Source organism: Numida meleagris, chromosome Z (genome assembly GCF_002078875.1).
Source record: "Numida meleagris isolate 19003 breed g44 Domestic line chromosome Z, NumMel1.0, whole genome shotgun sequence".
NCBI lineage: Eukaryota > Metazoa > Chordata > Aves > Galliformes > Numididae > Numida > Numida meleagris.
Window position 1 is genome coordinate 57264603 of NC_034438.1, and position 23033 is coordinate 57287635.

Below are 23033 nucleotides of genomic sequence, written 5' to 3' on the forward strand. Positions count from 1 at the left end.
TTTACACAGTCTGATAGTGACAGAACAAGGGGGAATGGCTTTAAACTAAAATATTTTTGTTAGATGTTAAAAAGAAATTTTTTACTCAGAGAGTGGTGAGGTGCTGAAACAGGTTGCCCCATTTGTGGATGCCCTGTCCCTGGAGGTGTTCAAGGCCAGGTTGGATGACATCCTGGGCAGCATGATCTAGAGGGTGGCAACCCTGCCCATGGCAAAGCTGTTGAAACTAGATGATCTTTAAGGTCTCTTTCAACTTGAGTTTTTCTGTGCTTCTGTGATTTACGTCTTAGCATGGGAGTATCTAACTGTGATGCTCTTTGTGTATGATATATAAAACTTCTATCTGTACTGTGAATGAATAACAGATATAGCCATTCTAGTCTTAAAATTAAATGTGATGTTCAAAACATGAGTGGTAATTAGATGCAACTTACAGAGAGATATGTTAAGAACTGTTTTCCAAAAATTTATAAATTTAGGAGGAAATACAATTTCTCTCCTTTGTCGTTGGGTACGGCAGTGTAATTACTATTCATGTGGTCCAGAGAGTCCCTTTTCTTCTGACTTCCCTTATTTTTTTATTTCTTTTGATACAATTCATAAAAATAATCTGAGAATCTTATCTTTGCTCTGGCAAACAGTCAGAGCAAAAAGGCACATATTGCAAATATTTGAACTGTATTTATAATCTTTAGGATATTCTTCAATTTTCCCCAAGGAAATTCTTAATAATATCCCCAAGGATATTCTTCACCAATTTCCTTCCATCACTGTGTGGAAAAATTGCATAATTTTCAAAGCAGTGCAGTAGCCTGTTTTAGTGAACCAGGATTGAAAGTGAATGTAATTAAAATTTGAGTTTGCCATAATAAGCATAAATAACAAAGAATCATTTTGCAAACACAAGGGCAAAAAAGGGATTCCTAGGAACTGTCATGCTGAAGACAGGGATGGGTTCTGTTAGTTGTAAGATGGAGGAATGAGATAAAGCCTGGTCTTAATTCAACAGGATGACAGTGCCAGGGAAAAATACACCTTATCTGAAACTTAGTAACATTAGCTATTGTATTTTTTTCCCCTCCAGAAAACAAGTTCAGTTGGACCTAGTAATGCAGATTTTCCCTCTGGGGATCCCGGAATGTACCAATTGGACATTACTTTAAGAAGAGGACAGAATTTAGCAGCACGAGATCGTGGAGGTAAATGCATGTTGGTAAACACTACCTTAATGTTTGGGAAATTGAATGTCCATTTGTTTAATTTTTACAAGATCATTAAAGTTTCCGTTAAAGAATCTAGGTTTGAGTTTTGTGTTAAATGCAGTTTAATGCTATGTTGAGGTTCTTTGGCTCAAGAGCATACAGCAAAAAGAGCTAAGGACAGCTAAACGCACTCAGGAAGAGAAGAAAGATTTAGGTAATATTAGTTTAATTCTGTCAACTGTTTACAGGCTGGTTCAGCCCAGTTCTGTGACTAATGGGGCAGAGGGACCCACAGACCCATGCCCCGGGAAAGGAAAAGGGAAAAAGGGTAGGGAGATGGGCCTAAGAACAAAACAGCGGCAATGATCTGAGGAGAAACAAACTAATTTACTAAATAAGATATTGGAATGCAAAATAACACAATATAATAGAATATAATTACGATTTAAGCTAATAAATCCAATAAAATGAGAGAGAGTGTCCAAAGTTAAGGTAGGCCTTACTCTAATACCAGTGGTGAGACAGCTGGGGAGCAAGATGCTGCTGGGATGAGAGACAGGATGAGAAGAGGGACAGGTCTTGTGATTTGCGAGTTTTCATCTTTCCCTCTGACCGGAAGACAGTAACAGGGTTGCAAAGTCCTCTGATAGTTCTTCTCGTCTGAGAACCAGGTACATACACTACATGATGTTATGATGTGGAATACCAATAACCAAAAATCATAAAACCATGACAAATTCTAATTTCAAATTAAGAATGATTAGATAGATCTAATTTAACCATTCCGATTACAGCTGTCCTTCTCAGTAGTTAATTTCTTTCTTGACTGCTTAATGTAAGTAATGGCTCTGTATTTGAAGACAACAGTACAACTCCTCTATTTAGTGGGTCCAAGTGTTACCTGTTGGTCAATCTGCTGGCTAAATGTTGGCATTTTACAGTTTGCACTGAGCCATGTACAACACACACATGATACCTGAAATCTATTTTGACCCACTGAAACACAAGTGGCTGTCTCAATGACTGTACATACAACTGTAGCTCATACTAGATTTGTCAGGAATGCACTTTCTGAACAGCTATTTAAACATGATAAATCTGATTAATAACCTATTTGGGATTAGTCGAAATATATTCCTTATGAGAGAGGAAAAAAAAAGTAGTACATCTTCAACTGAAAAAAAGCTGTTTTGTATTGAGTCTTTCTGTGTCAACTTGGTGAAGTTATTTGGCTGATTTCAGGTCTCAAGTACAGTAGCAGAAACCCAGAAAGCTGATTACATCAAAGGGATGCTACTCCACTGATAATTATGTCACTGAAATTGAAATTTTAGTACTGTCATTATTGCAAGATTACCTTTTCAGATATTCTTCCTCTAGTTGTGTTGATGGCCTATCAAGCTTTTACCTGACATTCATTAAAAATAAAAATACTAAAACTTATTTGTTTGATGAGCTGGAGGGACATCCATATAGCTTGTCTGGTTTTTGAATGATATCATGTAATTCATTTATATTTGCCATTCCTATTATTTATAAATTAACTGAAAGTTCATTAAATAAATGAAGCAAGTGTAGAGTCTTGCATGTGGGAAGGATTAACTACAAGTATCAGTACAGGTTGGGACATGACCTGCTGGAGAGGAGCTCTGTGGAGGACAACAGGTTGACCATGAGCCAGCAGTGTGCCCTGGTGGCCAAGAAGGCCAATGGTATCCTGGAGTGCATTAAAAGGAGAATGGCCAGCAGGTCGAGGGAGGTGATCCTCTCCCTCTACTCTGCTGTGGTCAGGCTTCACCTGGAGTACTGTATCCGGTTCTGGGCTCCCAAGTACAATAAAGACAGGGCTCTCCTGGAGAGAGTCTAGCGGAGGGCCACAAAGATGATAAAGGGCCTGGAGCACCTCTCTTATGAGAAAAGGCTGAGCGACCTGGATCTGTTCAGCCTTGAGAAGACTCAGAGGTGATCTGATTAATGTTTATAAATACCTAAGGTGTGGGAATCAGAGGGACATGGCCAATCTCTTTTCAGAGGTCTGCGGGGACAGGACAAGGGGAAACAGCCATAAGCTTGAGCATAGGAAGTTCCATACCAATATGAGAAGGAACTTCTTCACAGTGAGGGTGACCGAGCATTGGAACAGGCTGCCCAGGGAGGTTGTGGATTCTTCTTCTCTGGAGATATTCAAGACCGCTTGGACGCCTACTTGCGCAGCCTGCTGCAGGGAGCCTGCTTTGCAGGGGGTTGGACTCAGTGATCTCTAGAGGTCCCTTCAGCCCCTACAATTCTGTGATTCTGTGAACTGTGATTATAAATATTTTGGTTTGTTTGCAAGGAAAAAATCTGTAACTATTTTCCCTATAATATAGGAGTCTAAAGTAAACAAAGGGCAGGAAATCTGTCTCCTGAGGTGGAATCCCAGCTTCTGAACTGAGTGCTCTATAAGATGTTAAGTGCTTTTAAAGATCTGTTCAAAAACCTGCCATTTGAGAATCAAAGAAACAACCTTGTGCTACTTCTGATGTTTCTTCATTGCCTAGACACTAAGTTGTTTTGCATGATTGTCACCCTGTTTTGGAGCCTGTAAGTCACTTCAGACACAAACACTTAAAGGCATTCTTTGAAAACACTGAGCAAGTACTAGATTTTAGGTTGAAATATTATGAAGAAGGCAAGTGTTGAGCTTATTTTCACAGAATAGTCTTGTGGCCTGTTTTCTTGCTACAAAAAGTAGATGCCTTTCTTTCTTATTCTTTCCTGACCATGAAAACACTCAGCCCACCATCTCAAGCTATAAAGGGTGTGTTTTAGCAAGCCACTGCAATTGTGTCATGAAGAAGAGTGTGTGTTGCCATAGTGAAGTATAAGGATCCTTCAGGTCAGGTGGGGAGCTACAGATGTGCTTCCTCCCACGTTGACTGACTGATTTCAGAACTTAGAGAGGAAAATACAAAAGTACCTTGTTCAGGACACCAAGCTGAGACCCCTCCATTTATGACTGAATGTCCTGGCTGTTATGCTCTGTGTTACGTTTGTTTTCCTTTTCTCTTGGTGTTATTCAGTGGGGAGATATTGTCAGCATCTGCAGAACTGGATTCTGAGGGTACTGTATTAGGAAAGGGCATAGTGGATTTAGATAGCTGCTGAGTGGAAAGTGCACAGAAAGGGATTAAGCTTGGGAAGTCATTTTTCTCTAAATGCTTTCTAGAGTATAATTCTTCATATATATATATATAGCTTTGTTTTAAGTAGCCCCAGAAGTGTTTCACTAACAATGAGCATATAAAACTGAATTCATATTAGAGGTTTCTGTGGGTACCAGAGGAGATTCAGCAAGTTCATGGAAGTTCACTAAAGGTATTGAAACGTGCAGGAAAAAAGAAGAAATCCAGTTCTGAAAGTCTTTTTTTAAATTCTTGCTACCTAGAAGAAGGACATTAGAGGAAAATAATTTATGAGCTTGTCACATTCTCATTTTCCCATCAACACCTGTTTGGAGACATTGATGGAGGCAGAATACTGCCTACCCATCTCACTGCATGTTCATTCTGAGCCAGTACCAGCATTTCTTTTGTACTGCCTACATGCTTCAGCACTGCTTGTGTTAGGGATTTTGAGCCAGAAGGTGATTATGGGACGATCCCTGGGAAGCACTGTGTAAGGGTATATATCCAAATGCCAAATGGAGCTGCCAAGTCTGATGTGTTGGATATTAAAATCAGAGGTTGGGAAATTTCTCGCAGGAATGTCATGAAGATGTCATATACTGTAAGTCTTAATACCTTCCGTCGAAAATCTTCAGATAGTCTGCTTAAAAGCCTGACTGTTATACTTTCTCTGAGTTTTGTGAGTCTCACTCCAAAAGCATAGTTGAGCTGTGTGGTAGAATTTGGTTTTAAATTTAGCTTTTCGCTCCTTAATTCTTGAACTTCAGTTTCACATATCTTTTTAGAAACCTGCTGCGGAACATATTGCAGTCTTTGAATTCAACATTGAATTCTCATGGCATGAATGTTCTGCACACTTTGTCTTGCCCAGATTTATAAAAAGAGACACCATAGCATTCTCTGAGGAAAGGGGAAAGGTTGCAGCTTTATTTATATGGCTAGCAATGCCAGTATTCATCATGGCTGTTAGTTGATAAGTAGCACTGTTGATCATCACAACAAAGGAAGAACAGAACATTCTTAATGAGAGGACCAACATCTTGCTGTTCCTTTCTCAAAGGGTTGAAAATAGGTCTTGTTATTGCAGACAATAATTCTGCACCAGTATGTCAGAAGGGAAATGTAACTGTTCATTTTAAGTCCTCATTTTTATAGGAGATTCTGTCTTCAGTCTGATAGAGCTTTCTTTCCAAGTACCACTCAGCTGTGGTACCCAATACCATCTCAGCTATACGATGAGACAGTTAACATTTTTGATTCTGTCAAAATCCTTTTGTGACCACAAATAGGGTTTATATCTATAGTAGTTGATTTATTTAAGCCCTTCCGAAAGTAAACCACATACTTAGTTAGATTTCAAAATTTATTTTCCAAGCCTCTTTCCTGTAAGAGTTGTGGGAAACTCTGTAAGTCATTAGTATTAACAGTTTAACCTTACACCTTATATCTTTGTTTTCTTTTTTAATTTTTAATTTCTCATTTCCTTTTTGTTGTGTAAAATGTTCGTGTAATACCATGTATGCTTTGGGAGTTTTTTCTAGAATTAAAATTTATAGATAAAAAAAAAAATTGATATGTTGCTGGTGTTTGACATGCATGCAGATTTTACGCAGCCAATTTCAATCACTAACGTGCATTTACAGATTTTTTTTTTGCTATATCGTAATTTAGATACGTACGATTTTCATAACAAAAGAGAAAAAGAGAAACTGATTTACCAATTTTTGGTTCAAGAGTGACTTATACTGACATGTAAACTGAAATACTGTAGGAAATTACGTTTGAATCATTGGTATTCCACCATTCTCTTCAGTTCAAGGAACAATAGCCAAAATATTCTTTTAAATGTTTTGAATAGATTTTCTTTACAATCTTCTCTTGTTTCACTGGAGCTGGAAGCCACTCTTTTTTGTGTTCTCTGAGAAATGTGCATGCTGATTTGCAGTTCCATTTTAGACAAAGTTGGGCAACGAGCAGCACAGATTAATTCTTGTGGTTTGTGTTGCATTGGAAAACAGTCTAGATACAAGATGAACTTCAACAAAACACATGAAGACTTACCTGATCTTGCACAATAGCACAAGGAGAATTAATTTTGAGTATGAATCTTTTATCAGATCTTTTATGATGATCAGAAGTAACTTATTTTGTGTGTGAAGTCTTCCAGGAAGAGTTCCTGGGAAGAGGTACTTGTATAAAGGCAGAAGGCCTTGGCCTCTAACTGGATAACGTCACCAGATCAACTTGTCTCTCTGTGCAGAAGACTGTTCTGTAGTGCTTCCTAAGGCTTCATAACAATAGTTTGAGTTGTTCCTCAAGTGGCTGACTGGTACGGAAGCCTGTACCCAAAGATGGTAAAAAAAAAAAATAAGCCAGAAGTAGTGTGCGGTTAGTGCAGTATGTAGTGCCAAGGCTGAGTTTCAGTTTGATAGACCTCTCATTTTCAATATGAAATTTTTACATCATTAAAAAACTAGCTGATTAAATTGAGGTTAATTTGGAGAGAAAACAGTCAAAATCATGAGAATCTCAAGGAGCTGTAAAAGTGCAAGACTATAGACAGACAGTTTGCTTTTTATCTTTATATCTCTTAATCTATTTACATCTTTAGGATCTGGAAGAAAAGTAAGTGCTGGTGAGACAGTTAAGTAAAACAAGAGGAATCAGAAAGCCTTTTAGATAGTTCTGATTCTATGCAGCCACAAAATATTTGAAACGCACTTGTATGAGACAATGCATTTAAGTATAGAGAATGTACTTTATGTTTAAGCAGTGCTTCGCTGTTGAAGCATGCTGAAATTCAGTCCTTACCTTGGTTAAAATGTAGTGCAGGCAGGGTAGTAGTGCAGATTGAGTTGTTCATCCTTATGATTCAGATAATTTTTTTTTTTACTGTGAAATACTACTAAGTCTGTTACATAGTCAAGAAAGTAGATGGAACATGGAAGATGGGAACATGTCCATGTTCTGTTTGCTGTAGAGGTGAAATGAGGAGGTTACTGTCATAAATATGTAGTGTAGTGCTTGTGGAATCTTTCTGATCTGGGAAATAGTTGTGGGGCAATAGCCAGTGAAATACTACTCATAATATAACAGGTAGCTGGAAGCCAAATTGTTTTTAGAAGACCTTTCAGATCAGTATTTTTATGCTACTAAATGGAAACATTTATCAAACTTTTAAATTGTATTTTTTATTTTACTACATTAGTTATGTCTGGAATTTTGAAGCTATTTAATCCAAAGGAAAACAGATATAATTCATTTTGGAAAGGAAATCAAAGGGTTTGTTTTTAGTTTAAATGTTAGTTTATCTTAAAGTGTTTCAGAGAAGTGGCATTTCTTTATCTGAGTCACAAATATAACTAAAAATGCATTTGTTAAGAATTCTGGGAGATGTGAATGTGTGGAATAGCTAATTTTTAGAAGCTCAGTTTCTGTACGGTGATGAGAATTGCAACTGTGGATTTCCATCTTACTGTCAACAGATACAGACCAGCACTGCCCAGTGGAAAATGCAGACTGGAAAAATACTTTCCAGTTCTGTCTCTGCTCTGCCTCAGCTTTGTTGGCACTGTTGTAGCAGTGTGGTAGATGCCGTGTGGCATTGCTGAGGAGCAGCTGCTCATGCCTCACCTCCTGCTGCTTGGCAGCAGCCGTGGCTCATGCCTGATGCCGGCTGACAAGTAATTGGCCTTTTTTGATGAGTAAAGAGCAAGGAGGAAAGAGTGAAGTGCAGATTTGAGAAATGGGAACAGAATACCCAGAGGGGCTGGGCACTATTCTCACATGCTACATACAGTTTTGTCCTTCTGAGCAGAAGGTGCCAAAGGTCACTGAAGGGTGGATTCACTCTTCTGCTTTAGTTGCTTCCGATCTGTCTGGTGTGGTGCCTGCTCTCACTGACTGGTACCTCACTGCACTTGCTCCCCTCTATCCAGCAAACTGCTTAAGTCTCCAAGCAGAAAGCATGTGACTTTCCATTTCTATCACAGTCTGGAATTCTTATGCTGTGCAGGAGGTCTTCACTGGTTGACGTTTACCTACTGTCCCACTGAAAACTTTGGAACAAGTTCTCCCCTTTGTGTGGTGAGTTGAAAATAAGTCAGTCCCTCATTTTCAGCATAATGATCTCTTTTTCTCCCTTGTGTTTATGTACATCAGACCTGTGCTGCTCTTAATGCACTGTGGTTTTTATTTTTCCCCACATTACTCTATAACAAGAGGATGGAAATATCTAAGGGTACTACATGGGAGTTTTATGAAAGGATTGCTGAATGCAATTTCCACACGACTTTAAAGGGCTGTCTTTTGCAATAGGAAGATGGACTGTCCAAGTCTAGTTCATGCCTCAAATGAATTTGTGGAATTATTTAATAATTTGAGAACATGTACTAGCTGCCCATACCATGGGATTTTACTGTGAAATTTTCTGTAGTTCCAAAACAAACAGTCCTAGTACCTCTGAAGACAACAGTTGCTGTGAATTTTCTCATGGCTAGCTTTGACAGAGGCTGTCTGTCAGTGCTGGCTCTGTGCCACCTTGAACAGAAACTGGTGAGTAAAGGCATTTTTCAACCACCACAGCCTGAAGGCTACCAACTTCCTCACAACCCTAATAATTAGGCATCCAAATAAAATACTGAGTTTCTGGAGCCTCAGAATGCTCTGAGCCAGAATCTACATCTCTGGGTAGCACGCTATTTAATACAGTAAAAAGTTTAAAAATCCTCAAATGGAATTTTATTTATGAGAGTTACATGGATTATACAGAAAAATTTATTGATATGACTGTGTGGTTATATACAAATGTACTCAGGAAATTACTAATTACTTTATATTTGATTTTTTTCAAGCATATCTTGGTCATTTGCTTTTAGGCACCTGGATTTGAAAAGCACACTGGGTAAATTCATACACTGTGAAGGTGAAGTTGTATTTAAGGTAAACTGTGGGCTAAATAGGTTTATTGCAGATTTGTACATCACAAGCCACTAAATGACAATGTAACATGAGGAACAGCAGACTTCGTGTACATTTTACGTTCATTCCATATTTTAGAATAACTTATTTCTGATTTTGACAATAAATCCCACCTCAGTTGAAGTTGATAGTAACATCTTAATGAATTTGAGTGTACCAGAACTTACTCTTCTACAAGTCTTGTGTATAAAATAGTATATACAACATATTAGAATCCTATTAAACTGCCATAGAAAGAAAATAGTAAAAATTTCCTTAATGTCTTTGGAGGAACACTCTCAATAGATTGCTCACTATTTCTAGAAAAGGCCATTTGAGGTGTTGAGTTTTACAGTTAAAAAACTGGTTGATCACTGAGCACTCATAAATAGTTGTGCTGAGGTAACTTCGGGTCATATTTCTTACATTTTAATTGCAGGTCATAGAAGAATAGGAGTAGAGAATGCAAAGGAATTCTAATGAAACTGAGGTACTCATGCAGTGTACACTGTAAACTCTCAGAAGTGATCTGAAATGTTGCAGCGGGTACTATAACTTGAGACGATATAACTTAAAGTGTGACATAAGTTGAGATACAGAGGATTCTGGTCCTCTGAAAATTTATTTTCCAGGATATGAAGCCATCAGGCTTTTTCCTATTTAAGGTACTGTTAATCTTCTGTGCATTTCCAACTGAGCTCGTGATAGGGCATGAGAAAGAGCATAATTGATGTTTAAATTTGTTTGCAAAACTGTGCTGGTATACTGTTAGCTAACACTACTGTGATCACTTGGTTGGTACTCTCCTTAACTACTGATTGAGAATGTTTTTGAATTAGCTTACCTGTACACATCAATACAACAAAGAGGAATTGTTAGAAAAAAATTCCTATAGTGTTAACTGATTATTAAATAGTTGTGTTATAACTGTATGAAAAAAATGGGAATTTTCAGACCTACCTTGGTAAATAAGACAAAATACTTCTACAACCTAATCTCTTTCATTTTTTAACTATCCCTGCATGTTCTCCTCCTTTAATCATAGAATCATAAAATTAGCTAGGTTGGAAAAGACCTACAAGATCACCTAGTCCAACCATCCACCTACCACCAATAACCCCACTAAACCATGTCTCTCAACGCTGTATCTAAACGTTTCTTGAACACCTCCAGGGACGGTGACTCCACCACCTCCCTGGGCAGCCCATTCCAGCGGAGTGCCTCAGTGCCCCTCATCTCAACGTTTGCAACTATTAAGAGCCTTTGCCGTTTAGAAGCACCGGTTCTGACTTGAGTCTTCAGTGGAGCATTTTAATGTGGTTGTCCTTTTCCAGGTCTGAACCATTATCCACACCTTCTTCTCTTTCCATTCCCAGAGCTTTGTATCTGTTGCTTTTGGGGACTTTGGAAGCAAGGGGGAAGCTCCTCCTGCTCCAAGGAGAGATGAGGGTCCAGTCTCCCTCATCCTGTTTGTTTTTGCTGTCTATCTCCTCAGGGTTGGAAGCTTGCTTAGCTTCTTCCCCTTTCAGAGTCTTCATACAGGGCTGTCATTCTGACAGTGTCACTCCAAGATACCATGATGACCACACCAGTGTCAGTCTCTCGCTCTGACTGATGGATACTTAACATTATTTCGTCTCATAACCTGGCCACCTGCTCAAAAATTTCATCAAGCTGGGCACGCTTTCACCCATGACATCCTGCTCTGTGGTATCTCTATCTGAGTTTCTCCCTCAGCCTGACCATTGCAGCAAGTGGTCACTGTGCTTGTTTCAAAAGAATGCCATACTCTTGTGTTCCCAGATGTGAAGAAAGCAGTCCATCTTGTATTCTCCCTGTATGAACAGCTTTTGTTTTCAAAGAACATATGAATATTAATAAGAGGGGAAAAATATTTTTATACCTGGAAACATCTCTTTTACCATTGAATGAATGGAGGTGTTCAGTGAGTAAGTCAGTGAGTAAATCCCTAAGAGTAAGAAATCAGGGAAAGGTGGCAGGAGACGTGCATGGGTAAGCAAGGAGATCATGGATAAATTCAAAGGGAAGGAGAAGGTCTGTGAAATGTGGAAAAAGGGCCTGTCAGCTTGGGAAGAATATGAATACGTTGTCAGGGCCTGCAGGGTTGCAACAAGGAAGGCTAAGACCCATTTGGAATGGAATCTGGAAAAGGAGGTCAAGGATAACAAGAAAGGCTTTTTCAAGTATGCCAGTAGTAAAAGGAGGATTAGGGAAAATATGGGTCTGCTACTGAATGAGGTGGGTGCCCTGGTAACAGGAGGTACTGAGAAGGCGGAGATACTAAACCGTCTCTTTGCTTCAGTCTTTACTACTGTGACTGCCCCTGAGAATTCCAGACCCTTGATATAAGAGAGAGAGTCTGGAGAATGGAAGTCTTCCCCTTGGTCAAGGAGGATCTGATCAGATATCATCTAGACAAAATCAATGTGTCCTGATCGGATGCACCCATATGTGCTGAGGGAGCTGGCAGAAGTGATTGCCAAAGCACTCTGTCATCTGTGAAAGGTTTTGGAGAACAGGAGAGCTGCCTGAAGTCTGGAGGATAGCCAGCGTTGCACCAGTCTTGAAGAAGAGCAGGGAGGATGATCCAGGAAACTACAGGCCAGTCGTCCTCATCTCTGTTCTTGGATAGGTGATGGAACAACTTGTTCGGGATGTCATGTCCAAGCAATTGGAAGAGGTTATCAGCCATAATCAGCATGGATTCATCAAGGGAAAATCATGTTTGACCAACCTGGTAGCTTTCTGTGATGTCATGACTGGCTGGGTACATAAGGGGAGAGCAGTGGATGTTGTGTACCTTGACTTCAGCAAGGCATTTGACAGTGTCTCCCATGATATCCTTGTAATGAAGACTAGAAAGTGTGGGATAGATGAGTGGATAGTGAAGTTGATTGAGAACTGGCTGAATGGCCGAGCTCAAAGCGTTGTCATCAGCTGCACGGAGTCTAGTTGGAGGCCTGTAACTAGTGGTGTTACTTTTGGAGCAGCTCTTGTGTGTTACTGAAGTGGCATAGTTTAAATACTGTACCACTGTACTGCTGTAGTAATTGCGGAAACATGTTTTGAAAGTTGAGTGAAGTTCCTGAGTGGATGACTGCAGTGGAATTTATTCCAAATCAAAAAAGCAGATTGCTTAGAACAGGTTGCCAGCTGGCAGGGGAGGTGATGCAGTGCTTGAGCAGTTCCAGTATCACAGAAATTGAAATCCTCGTGAAGCCTGTTGTTAGCAGTGCAGGTAAATTACAGACCATTGATAGCATCAGCTTGGCTTAGGACTTCCAGAACATTGTTCTCTGAGGATTCAGAGACAATCTGATCTGTTAATTAAGTCATTAGAAGAAATCGAACACTTACGGGCTTAGTGTGTCTAAAGGAGAATTGGAAGTGTTACTTTGTTAGCACAGCGCTGTTGTGTCTGTTGATTTTTTTTTCAGATGACCTTAAAAAAGTAATGAAAAACATTAATGTTTTTGAACTAGTAAATTAAAATGTTTTAAGACAAGTTTCACATATTGTATTTCTGTAAATGCTCCTTCTGTTTCATAAGCATTAATGGTTGGCCTTGATGATCTCGGAGGTGTTTTCTAACCTAAATGTTACTATGATTTTGTAATTGGTTATTTGTTTAAGAGTGTATTTCTTAAATAAGGATGCTTATTTTGGCCTCATTGAAATCTTTAGCTGCCTTTTTCATTGGCAGAAATGAGTCTTAGAAAGAAAGATTAAAAGCTGTGATTGTTTTAACCAATAATTTTTTAATGGACACTGAATAATTAATGTTTTGTATTCCCTTTTGACTTTTGAGTAGAGGATCTCTACATCCTGTAGCACTCGTGTACTCACTGTGAATTTGTAATTGGCATTTTCATTCTTAAGATATTAATATTCCATAAGTGTTCTTTAAATTAGCTACTGTTCTCTTTACATGAATTAGGGAGGTGATTCTTTGTTACGTGAACGGAAGGACTGAAACTAGGATTATTTATGGGAAAGCTCTCGTTTTTAGTGTAAGCACTAGTATGAGTGAACAAACCAAATTTCTGTTTGTTAAATTAATGGAAAATAATTTGTGGTAAAAATATTTCCTAGCTTTAATATTGGACTCCCAGTACTTCCTAGCAGACATATGCTTTGTGTTTCTTTTAATGAGACTTTACTTATTGCAGTTTTGAAATACAAGATGTGTAAAATACTTGAAACTGCCACACATTCTGCTTGATATATTCAATTGACACATACTTGAGAACCATCCTTCCACTTTTTCATCTTACTTGATTGTAAGAAAATAACTTGACGCTAAGGAACTTTGTTAAGAAGGGAATGAGTATGGATGGAGTTGGAGTGAAAAAGAAAGGCCCAGGTATCAGTGAAAGAACACTTCATTGGATGAATCAAAACCGAATTCTTGTACTAATAAGTAAGCTTCTCAAGAATTATGAAATTGAAGTTGTTGCACATCTCTGTACTTGTATGAAGTTACTATCATGTAAATTATACATCAGGATGTAAGAGTAGATTTTCTATAATAGATTTATTTGCATAATGCTGATTTGGTGATCAGATATAAGTAAAAATCTAGTGAAATACAACTGAGATTAAGGAAGAGGCAAAACCTTTCACAATAAAGGTTTGCCTTTTATGATCAGTATAGGTTCTTTTTTTTGGAACAGGTTGACTTTCAGGAATCATTGCCATGAAGGTCATCCCAACAGGTGTGAGAACCCTGTCATGACTTAGAGACTCTAGTGTCATAACTTTAGCTGTTTGCTTTTTTTCCTTAAAAACTGTAGATCAAACAAAGCAATCCCAAGATTGAGATTGAAATGGAAGAGTAATAGAAACACATCTGAGGTTAAATTATAGCTCTAAGCATAAATTAAGAATGCACTTTGATGTTATTTTTGCTTATAGAAATGTGTACATTACCATTTTCTTGCAGTGATGAATTTTTTTTACCATATTTGTTGGCTATTTCTTGCTTTATCTTTTGCTTGTGACTACAATAGTTGTTATATATGTTTTACGCAAACAAAGCCCATTTATTTACTGTGATTTCCCATGAATATTCTTTAAAGCTTCCATCTTTTCAAATCAGTATGGTGGATGGGGCCTAGGTGTGCATTCTGTTGGATATGAATAATAAATCCTGATCTCCTTCTATGTTTGGGTGAGCTGCCTGGTGGATGCAGGAAAGGCTGTTGTTGTAGTCTACCTAGACTTCAGCAAAGCCTTTGACATTGTCCCACAGTGGCAGCCCGTGGCTTGGACAGGTATGCTCTTTGCTGGGTAAAGAACTGGCTGGAGTGTCGAGCCTAGAGAGTGGTGTTGAATGGAGTTAAATCCAGCTGGTGACCAGTCATGAGGCAGACTATGACTTAGTTGCCATTATGGAAACATGGTGGGATCGTTCCTATGACTAGAGTGCTGCAGTGGATGGCTGTCGGCCTTCAGAAGGGACAGGCAAGGAAGGAGGGGTGGTGGCATGACTCTCTCTGCTAGAGAGTGCTTGATGTTGTAGAGCTTGGGGCTGGGAATGACAAGGTTGAATCTCTATGAGTAAGAATCAGGAGCAGGGCCAACAAGGTGGACATTATCAATATGGGGGCCTATTATAGACTGCCTAACCAGGATGAAGAGACAGATGAGATTCTATTCTGGATTCTAGAACAGCTGGCAGAAGTTGTGCAATTGCCAGCCCTTGTTCTCATGGGGGACTTCAACTTCCCTGATATATGCTGGAAATACAAAACAGTGCAGAAGCAGCAGTCTAGCAGGTTTCTAGAGTGTATGGAAGATAACTTCCTGATGCACCTGGTAAGAGAGCCTACCAGGGGAGGTGTCCTGCTAGACCTGCTGTTCACAAACAGAGACTGATGGGAGATGTGGAGGTTGGGAGTTGTCTTGAACAGTGACCACAAAATGGGTTCTCGATTCTTTGTGAAGTCAGGAGGTGGGGGAGTGTGGGGAGGGGGAGAGGCAGCAAAACTGCTAGTTTGGAGTTCCTGAGGTCGGACTTTGAACTGTTTAGGACACTGGTAGGGAGGGTGCCTCACCATCTGTGTCAGGAAGTTATCTCCCACAAACTCCAGGAACCTCTGGGACTGTTCCCTTTCTGCTGCATTATAATTCCAGCAGATGTCTGGGAAGTTGAAGTTCCCCACGAGAACCGGGAGTCCTCATGTTTGGATGTTGTACTACTGAACATGGTTTAGTGGGGAAATACTGGTGGTAGGTGGAGAGCTGGACTGGATGATCTTGAAGGTCTTTTCCAGTCTTGGTGATTCTGTGATTCTGTGTTCTGTAATCTAAAGAAGACTTGTGACTTGTATTAGGAACTGGAGGGGACTAAACTTTTCTAATGTTACTGCTTAGCCTTAGTACCTCTGTAGAAAATACATTGCTGTGGAAATTGTGTTAAATAAAAGCAGGTCTTTATGGCTCACCGTCATATTTGCTTTTCTTTTATGACTGAAGCTGTAGGGAGTGGAGAATAATACTGTTTTTCTTGATTTCTCAACAGTTGGAAAAAGGGTATTTCCCAGGAGAAATTTAACTTTATTAATATTCTCAAACAAACAAACAAAAAAAAAAAAACCCAACAACTAGATTTTAAATTGTGTTAATGAAAATCTGAATTGGAAGTGAAAGCTTTTGGCACAGTCACTTGTACCTTCAAGACTAGGCTTGAATGTGGCTCCCTGTTTTGTTCTGAAAGTTGTTCTGGACTGTAAGTGAAAAGCAGTAGTGGAATAATGAATGCGTGCAGTAGTTAAATGATTTTAATTAAATCACTTAATTAGCTTGTTGGATAGAAATGGTTACTAGTGGCTCACCATTTTTCTGAAATGTTTTCTTTTTTCTTCTTTATAGATGAAGTTTAAAACATCTGTAGATGAAATGGCAGCTGAACATGCCATTTTAATTTTTCTTATGTACTACCATAATCAGTTTTCTGGTTGTAGTGTGAGAACTTAAAATTTACCTTTAGGCTTTCAGTGTCTGGTTCCCACATGCTATCACTGGATTTTCAGCTAAGGTTTTTTAGATATGCCGAATGTTTGACTTTGGCTCACAATGAGTCAAATGCAGAAATACTGTAGGGAAATCTGGAGACCTTTGCCTCAGTCTTTCTCAGTTGCAGCAGTTGCTTGGTCCTATGGTTCCATTTAGCCCTCTGTACGTTGCTGAATTTTCTTTGATGAGCAGTTCATCCCATTATATTAAATAGGATTTCATTAAGGAACAGAGTCTGATCAACAAGGGGACATACGTTGAAAAGCCTGTTAGAAAGCTTCAGGAAACAATCAGGTGTATTCATAGAATGCACTGAGAATCTCCTTCCATCAGATAGATCTTTTAAAAATTATTATTGTGGCCAAATTTGCTTTTGCTGAATTTTAGCTCCTGTTTTCACTCCCGTAGTTCTTTCTGGAAAGCAATGTAGTATTTTTTTGCAAAAAAACATTTTGAATATTTATCCTGCAAAATGTTTTTGTCTTCTTTATTTCCAGGATCTAATCTGAATCTTAAACTTTCAAATCCATCCTGGGAAATATCTCCACAAGAAAGATGTTTGACCCTGTAAGTGTTAGTGAGTTGGACACATGGATCTAGAGGAGCATTTGTTTCACAGATCAGTTAACCATCTTTGTGATGGTGGAGAGCTTCTGTGCTCAACTTCAGCAGCATGTTTATGTGTATGTCTCAGTTTGGCTGATGCTTGTTAGGAAAAGAGAGTCTGCCACCTTGTGGTAGACTTTACACAGTCAATGGTGATGCTTCAGGAACTGCTGAAGTATAGCACTATCTCACTGAATGGCTTTATCTGAAGGATTTTAAGCTTATGAGTGAAGGCTTATAATTATGTTAACTGACGCAGGTAGGACAAACATTTGGGCAATTAGACCTTAGTAACGAGGAAACCAATGGAAAATATGAGACTTCAGTAACAAGGATGTCAGGTTCTTCGAGGCTCACTCTAAAGTTTCTGAGATTTTTACTGTTTTTATGTGATGTTAACATCACAAGTAAAATAATTTTAATAGAAGAGCAAAGATATACTTATTTAAATTGAACAGTTTATGTTAATTAAGATTACATATTAATATGTATTAAAAACTTTATTAGCACACAGTATTGCATTCATATGGTAGTATCAATGTCATGATATTAAAACTGTTAATGCGAATACGTAATATATATGGTGAAATTATACGGTATATCTGAACAAATATTGTTGAAGTTATCATAACAGATGTTAAAATTGGGACCCTGTGACACGGTGCTCTGCAGGAGGTGGTATGATCCAGTTCAGCAGAACTTCCTGTTAGAGGGGGACCAAGTGTTGGTCTCTGCTGTGCCTCCTTTCATGTTCCTTGCTGTTCAGCACAAAATTCCAGGTCTATTCCAGAAAAACACTTTGTTTCTTTGGCAGGAGAGTGTTTAAAAAAGAATACTATCTTGACACCTGAGATTAATGCTCAAAAGTGTGTTGTTCAAACACTGTCACAGAATCACAGAATTGCAAGGGTTGGAAGGGACCTCAGGAGATCGAGTGCAACCCCCATGCTAAAGGAGATTCTCTATATTATATCACACAGGTAGGCATCCAGATGAGTCTTGAATATCTCCACAGAGGGAGACTCCACAATCTCTCTGGGCAACCTGTTCCAGTGCTCTGTCATCCTTACTGTGAAGAAGTTCTTCCACATGTCTGTAGGGAACTTCCCATGTTCAGGTTTTGTCCATTACTCCCTGTCCTGTTGCTGCACACCACTGAGAATAGCCTGGCCTCATCTGTTTGCTTCCCAGTTTCCTTTAGGTATTTATAAACATGAATCAGATCCTGCCTCAGTCTTCTTTTTCCCAGGCTGAATAGACCAAGGTTATTCAGCCTTTCTTCATACAGGAGGTATATATTCATACTCCAGGTGCTTTATCATCTTTGTGGCCTTCCAGTGGACTCATTCTGGGAGGTCCCTGTTGTATTTGAACTGGGGAGTCCAGAACTGTATTCCAAGGAAGGTTTGATATCCATAGGGTTTTCTCCGACTCTGCAGGGTACTAGTGAAAGGTTGCATGCCTGATTAGATTGATTTATTTTTAATTTTGTCTTTCTTATATATAACCTTTAAAAAACCTAATGGTCTCTGATCAAGGAATGTAAAACTTCCGCAATGGCAATGGAGCTTTTAACTAAATGGATCTAATGAGTTCTTGGCTTTAGAGTGGAGAAGTGTCAACTCAAATTTCAAGCATCCGTAACACAGAGATACAAACCCTGAGGTTTTGCAATATACTGTAAATAATGTTTGACATACTTCGCTACTAAATTTGACACACAAAAGTGAATTAATATTAAACTGTTTGACATCTGGTTACTAAAATATTTATTAAATATTTATCTCACAGCAGTGTTTTAAATCCATTTCAAATTTCAAGAGAGTCTTATGAAATTTGCAATAGGTAGTGCCTAAAGCTAATCAGCAGCTCAGGGCAGCAGTGAGGAAGATCTCTGAGAATTATGGCTTGTGGGGAATATAGGGCTCGTACTAATCTTGTTGATTTTTTTGGTGTCTGTGTTCAAAGCATTTTCCAAGTTTAGCAGTATGAATTCAAACATGAAAAAACTCAGGTTAATCGTGCTAGGTTAAACTTTTATGCCACTGAAATTCTGTCTGAGTAATGATAAAAATGGAGTGACCCTAACTGTCACATGTGAGAGCCCACTTTCCCATTTTTTTTTTTAAAAGGGATATGTGATTTTCGCTAAAGAGTACTGACATCTAGTGGCTACATGAAATAGTGCAAAGAGCTCTAGTCTGGCCAGTCTTCATGTTCAGAAGAGCGTGGTGCAATTAAATAAAAGATAATCAATCCATTTTTTTTATGGATTTGAACACGAATGTGAGTTTGAGAAAGATCTGACAGAATTATGAGGGTGGACTCCATTGAATATTTTTCATTAAAATGTTTTTCACTTACATTAAAGTAAAATCTTACCTATTGGCATTTTAGGGAAGGTAATTATTTTGAATCGTCAAACTTTGTTCTTTCTTTTAATGATTTAGCTATATTTTTAGTAATCAAAATGGACAGGGAAAAGACTGATTGCCTTCCTTCAGCATGCCGTCAAGGCCAGTGTTTTGTTCAGACTGTAGCTAGCACAGCTTGTATGCTAGCTACAGCATGGTTAACCTGGAGCAAAAGCACATCCAGCTGCACATCAGTCACATTTCTGGTCTGGATCCATCCACACACTATTTCCCATATGCTTCCTGAAATGCCCCATAGGGCAAACACAAGGACTGCAGTTCCTCCTGCAGCCCTCATTGAGGGGCATCTCTATGGCCTCAACACATCCCACTTGTATAGTCTTCCTTCTGAGTCATCTGTTCTGACACTTTACACCCACATCTCATCCAATCTCTGTTAATCACATTTTGTACATCTTTATTTCAGTTTTCCATATTCTCTATGGAGTTACCTGTTTGCTCATTGTTAACTGTTCCCTACTTGTATCAGGGAGTTTATGCCTGTGCACACCTGCAATTACGTGACTTCTGTGAACTTTGTGGACTGACATTAGAGTTAATTGCTCATCTTGACTGTCATGAAAGAGGGAATCCTGGACACAATAAAGTCAGTGAAGTGTTACACTTGTGATGCCAGTGGAGCCAGGTTCATTCCTAACATCTGCCCATGCATTTTTAAAGATGTAATGTAATTTTATAATGTAATTTTTGTGATTGTATTAAGATGAAATCATAGTCCTAATAAGGTCATGATTTTATTAACCAAAAAGTACACTGGAATAGCCAGCAGTTCATGTGTGACTTTGAGTTTGGATTGCAGACAACAGAAGGTAACGTAAGCACCCTCTCATTATCAACACTGCAAATTAGCTGAGCACTGCCACTGTAAAATTAGATTGTGGCAATAAAAAAGTAATTATTTTCCAAGCCGATGCTTTTAATATAACTATCAATACAAACTATATTAGTATCTGAATTGAATTAAAAAGACATAATTAACAGCGTGCGTTTCATCAACAGGAACCAGTGATCCATACGTCAAGTTCAAACTTGGAGGCAAAGAAGTGTTTAGAAGTAAAACAATACACAAGAACCTCAATCCTGTATGGGAAGAAAAAGCTTGCATTCTTATAGATAACCCAAGAGAACCCTTATATATAAAGGTGAGACAGTGTCTTATGTATGTCAGACAAATTACAACCATAGAATTATTGACAGAATTTATATTTTTACATGCAAAGTATATTGTTATTAGAAAAGCATAAAGTGAATTATAATTCTACATTGGTCCTTTCCTGCCCTTATTACCGTTAGGAATTCATAAGGAATGAACACATGCCAAGCACTGTAGAAGAAAGAAGCAGATTTTAAATGGAACATTTAAAAGAAACCTAGCTACCTGCTTTGATTTAAATCAAATAGCAACTCTACAGTAAGGTGACAAGGGAATAGGAGTATGTATTTTGTTTTTTCTAGGAAGGATGTATTAGCATGTGTAATGTCCATCTGTGCAGGTATGTCCTATGAAAACAGCATCAAAATATTCCAGTATTTGTGCTCACATTCTAAGACCTGGCTAAGGTATACAAACTCAGCCAAGTATGTCCACTGGACATTTTCTTTTTGGTAATTTGTAGGGAGAAAATACAATTCTGTTTTGCAAGAAGAACTGAGATTTTATCGTTTATTTTTCTTCACATTACAGTGAAAACAAGAGAGAGAAAGTATGACAGTAGCCGCCCAGGTAGATCGATGCATTTGATTGACTTAGACACAAATACTTATGTATTCAGTCCTTTGTGCTTGTAGCCACTGGAGTATAGGATTTTGGTAACATTATTTCTGTCTAAACCCAGTCCATATTAAGGAATTTGTAGAAGATAAGCAGCTTCAACTCCTAGTGAAAGGGTTTTTGTAATGCAGTAGTTGAAGTATATACATCAAATCGAAGAATTGGAATTGAGAAGGCCCAATCCATTTGGATTTCAGTAAACTTGTCCAGGTGCATTCTCTTTTAGACAGAAAGTTAGCAGGCTGCATCCTTCTAGTGGAGTAAAAAGTGTCACTGTTGCCTTGCACATCTATTAAGTCATCACCTTACAGTATTTCTAAAACCTAAAAACTTCCAAAACCCAGACTGATAGCATTTTATCATACCTCATACTGATTCAAGTGCTGTTAATAACTCACTTTTCACAGTCATCTCACTCTCCTCTGTTTATGTTTTATAAAATTTGTAAGGATGATAATTCATGTCTAGCAAGTCAGTGATTCTCCTTGCTTTAATTTTTTTGATCTTCCTCTTTTAGTGTATATATTTATAAAAATACTGAATTAGTTCACGTGCACAGTCTGGTACTGGTATACCATTGTGTCTTTACATTATCCGTTCAAACTTCTAAATAAGCAGTTTCATGTCTGAAGAGTTTAATGATACTTTCAGTTACTTCTTGTCCATCTGGGAAACATGTGGCTTAACTTTGGAAAAGTGTTTTCCAGAAAATGAAGCAAGAACATTTCAAAAAAAGGTTTCTGATGCTGTAAAATGTTTTTATCCTGTGTGCATCTTAGGTTTTTGATTATGACTTTGGACTTCAAGATGACTTCATTGGTTCAGCGTTTTTGAATCTTGCATCATTAGAATTAAACAGGTATGGCACAAATAAGTCTATGGCATAATTCCTTAGGTTTGCCAGTTGGGTGTTTGTGGAGCTGCAAATAGAACATGATGCTGAAAAACAATAATGTAAACCTACCTCGTATAAAACTGGCAGCGGTTAAACAGTTTCAGGGAATTACTGTAATGTGACTATTAATACATATATTAACATCATACAGAACATTTGTTGTAGCATCTATAAAAATATAACTTTTATAATCACTTTATTCTTGTTTTTATATTACATTCTTATTTTTATATAGTATTCTTGTTTTTATATTGTCTTCGTTTACAGTTCTACTACCTTCTGTTTATGTTTATTTTTCTTATGTTTTTTTTAATCAATTACCGTTACAGCGCAGGTTTAGTTACTTGAGTGTGTTTAAGTACTTAACATGGAGAAACGGTATTTAGTGTTTACTCATGACTGTTTAGACTGAAATACTTAAAGGTATAAATAAACTAAATTTGTCACATTATTTTCAAGTAGCTTCATATAAATGCAGATTTCTTTAATTGTTGTGATTCAGAAATTTAATTATCTGAGAGCCTGAAATCAAAACAAACGCACATGTTTTTGTCTCCTAGGCAAACAGATGTTACCTTGAGCCTGAAGGATCCTCATTACCCTGACCATGATTTGGGAAATATATTATTATCAGTTCTGTTGGCTCCTAGAGAAGAACAGCGAGAAGTGGTAATTTTAAGATTTTAATATGTCATCACTCTTGTTATCTACAATTGGATGACTTAAAGCACGAGAAATATATATCATGAGATTAATTTGATTTTTTTCAGTGCATAGGATAACGCTGAGCAGTGTTTCTGTTATAGTTAAGCATACTTCATCTGCGTTGGATCCTCTCTCAGAAAGTAGAGTATTATCCAGATAGAATATAAACAGTTTGCAGGTTGTCAAAGTCAACTGCAGAGGGATGATGTTGATTAACGTGAGATAAGACCGGTAAACCACTGGAGAAGAATTTTG

The 23033-nt window shown here is 38.1% G+C and overlaps 1 protein-coding gene across 7 annotated transcripts in view; it reads left to right on the forward strand.

Moving 5' to 3' along the window:
• The window catches only part of MCTP1 (multiple C2 and transmembrane domain containing 1), a 228381-nt gene that overhangs the window by 55637 nt on the left and 149711 nt on the right, over positions 1–23033 (forward strand). For 6 of the 7 annotated variants that reach the window (XM_021380048.1, XM_021380050.1, XM_021380049.1 and 3 more), the window contains exons 2-5: positions 1085–1199; positions 20407–20549; positions 21958–22037; positions 22634–22742. In XM_021380048.1, coding sequence (XP_021235723.1) covers positions 1085–1199; positions 20407–20549; positions 21958–22037; positions 22634–22742 — 447 coding nt within the window. The remainder of the gene's footprint in view (positions 1–1084; positions 1200–20406; positions 20550–21957; positions 22038–22633; positions 22743–23033) is intronic. The other variant, XM_021380054.1, reaches the window with a different exon arrangement.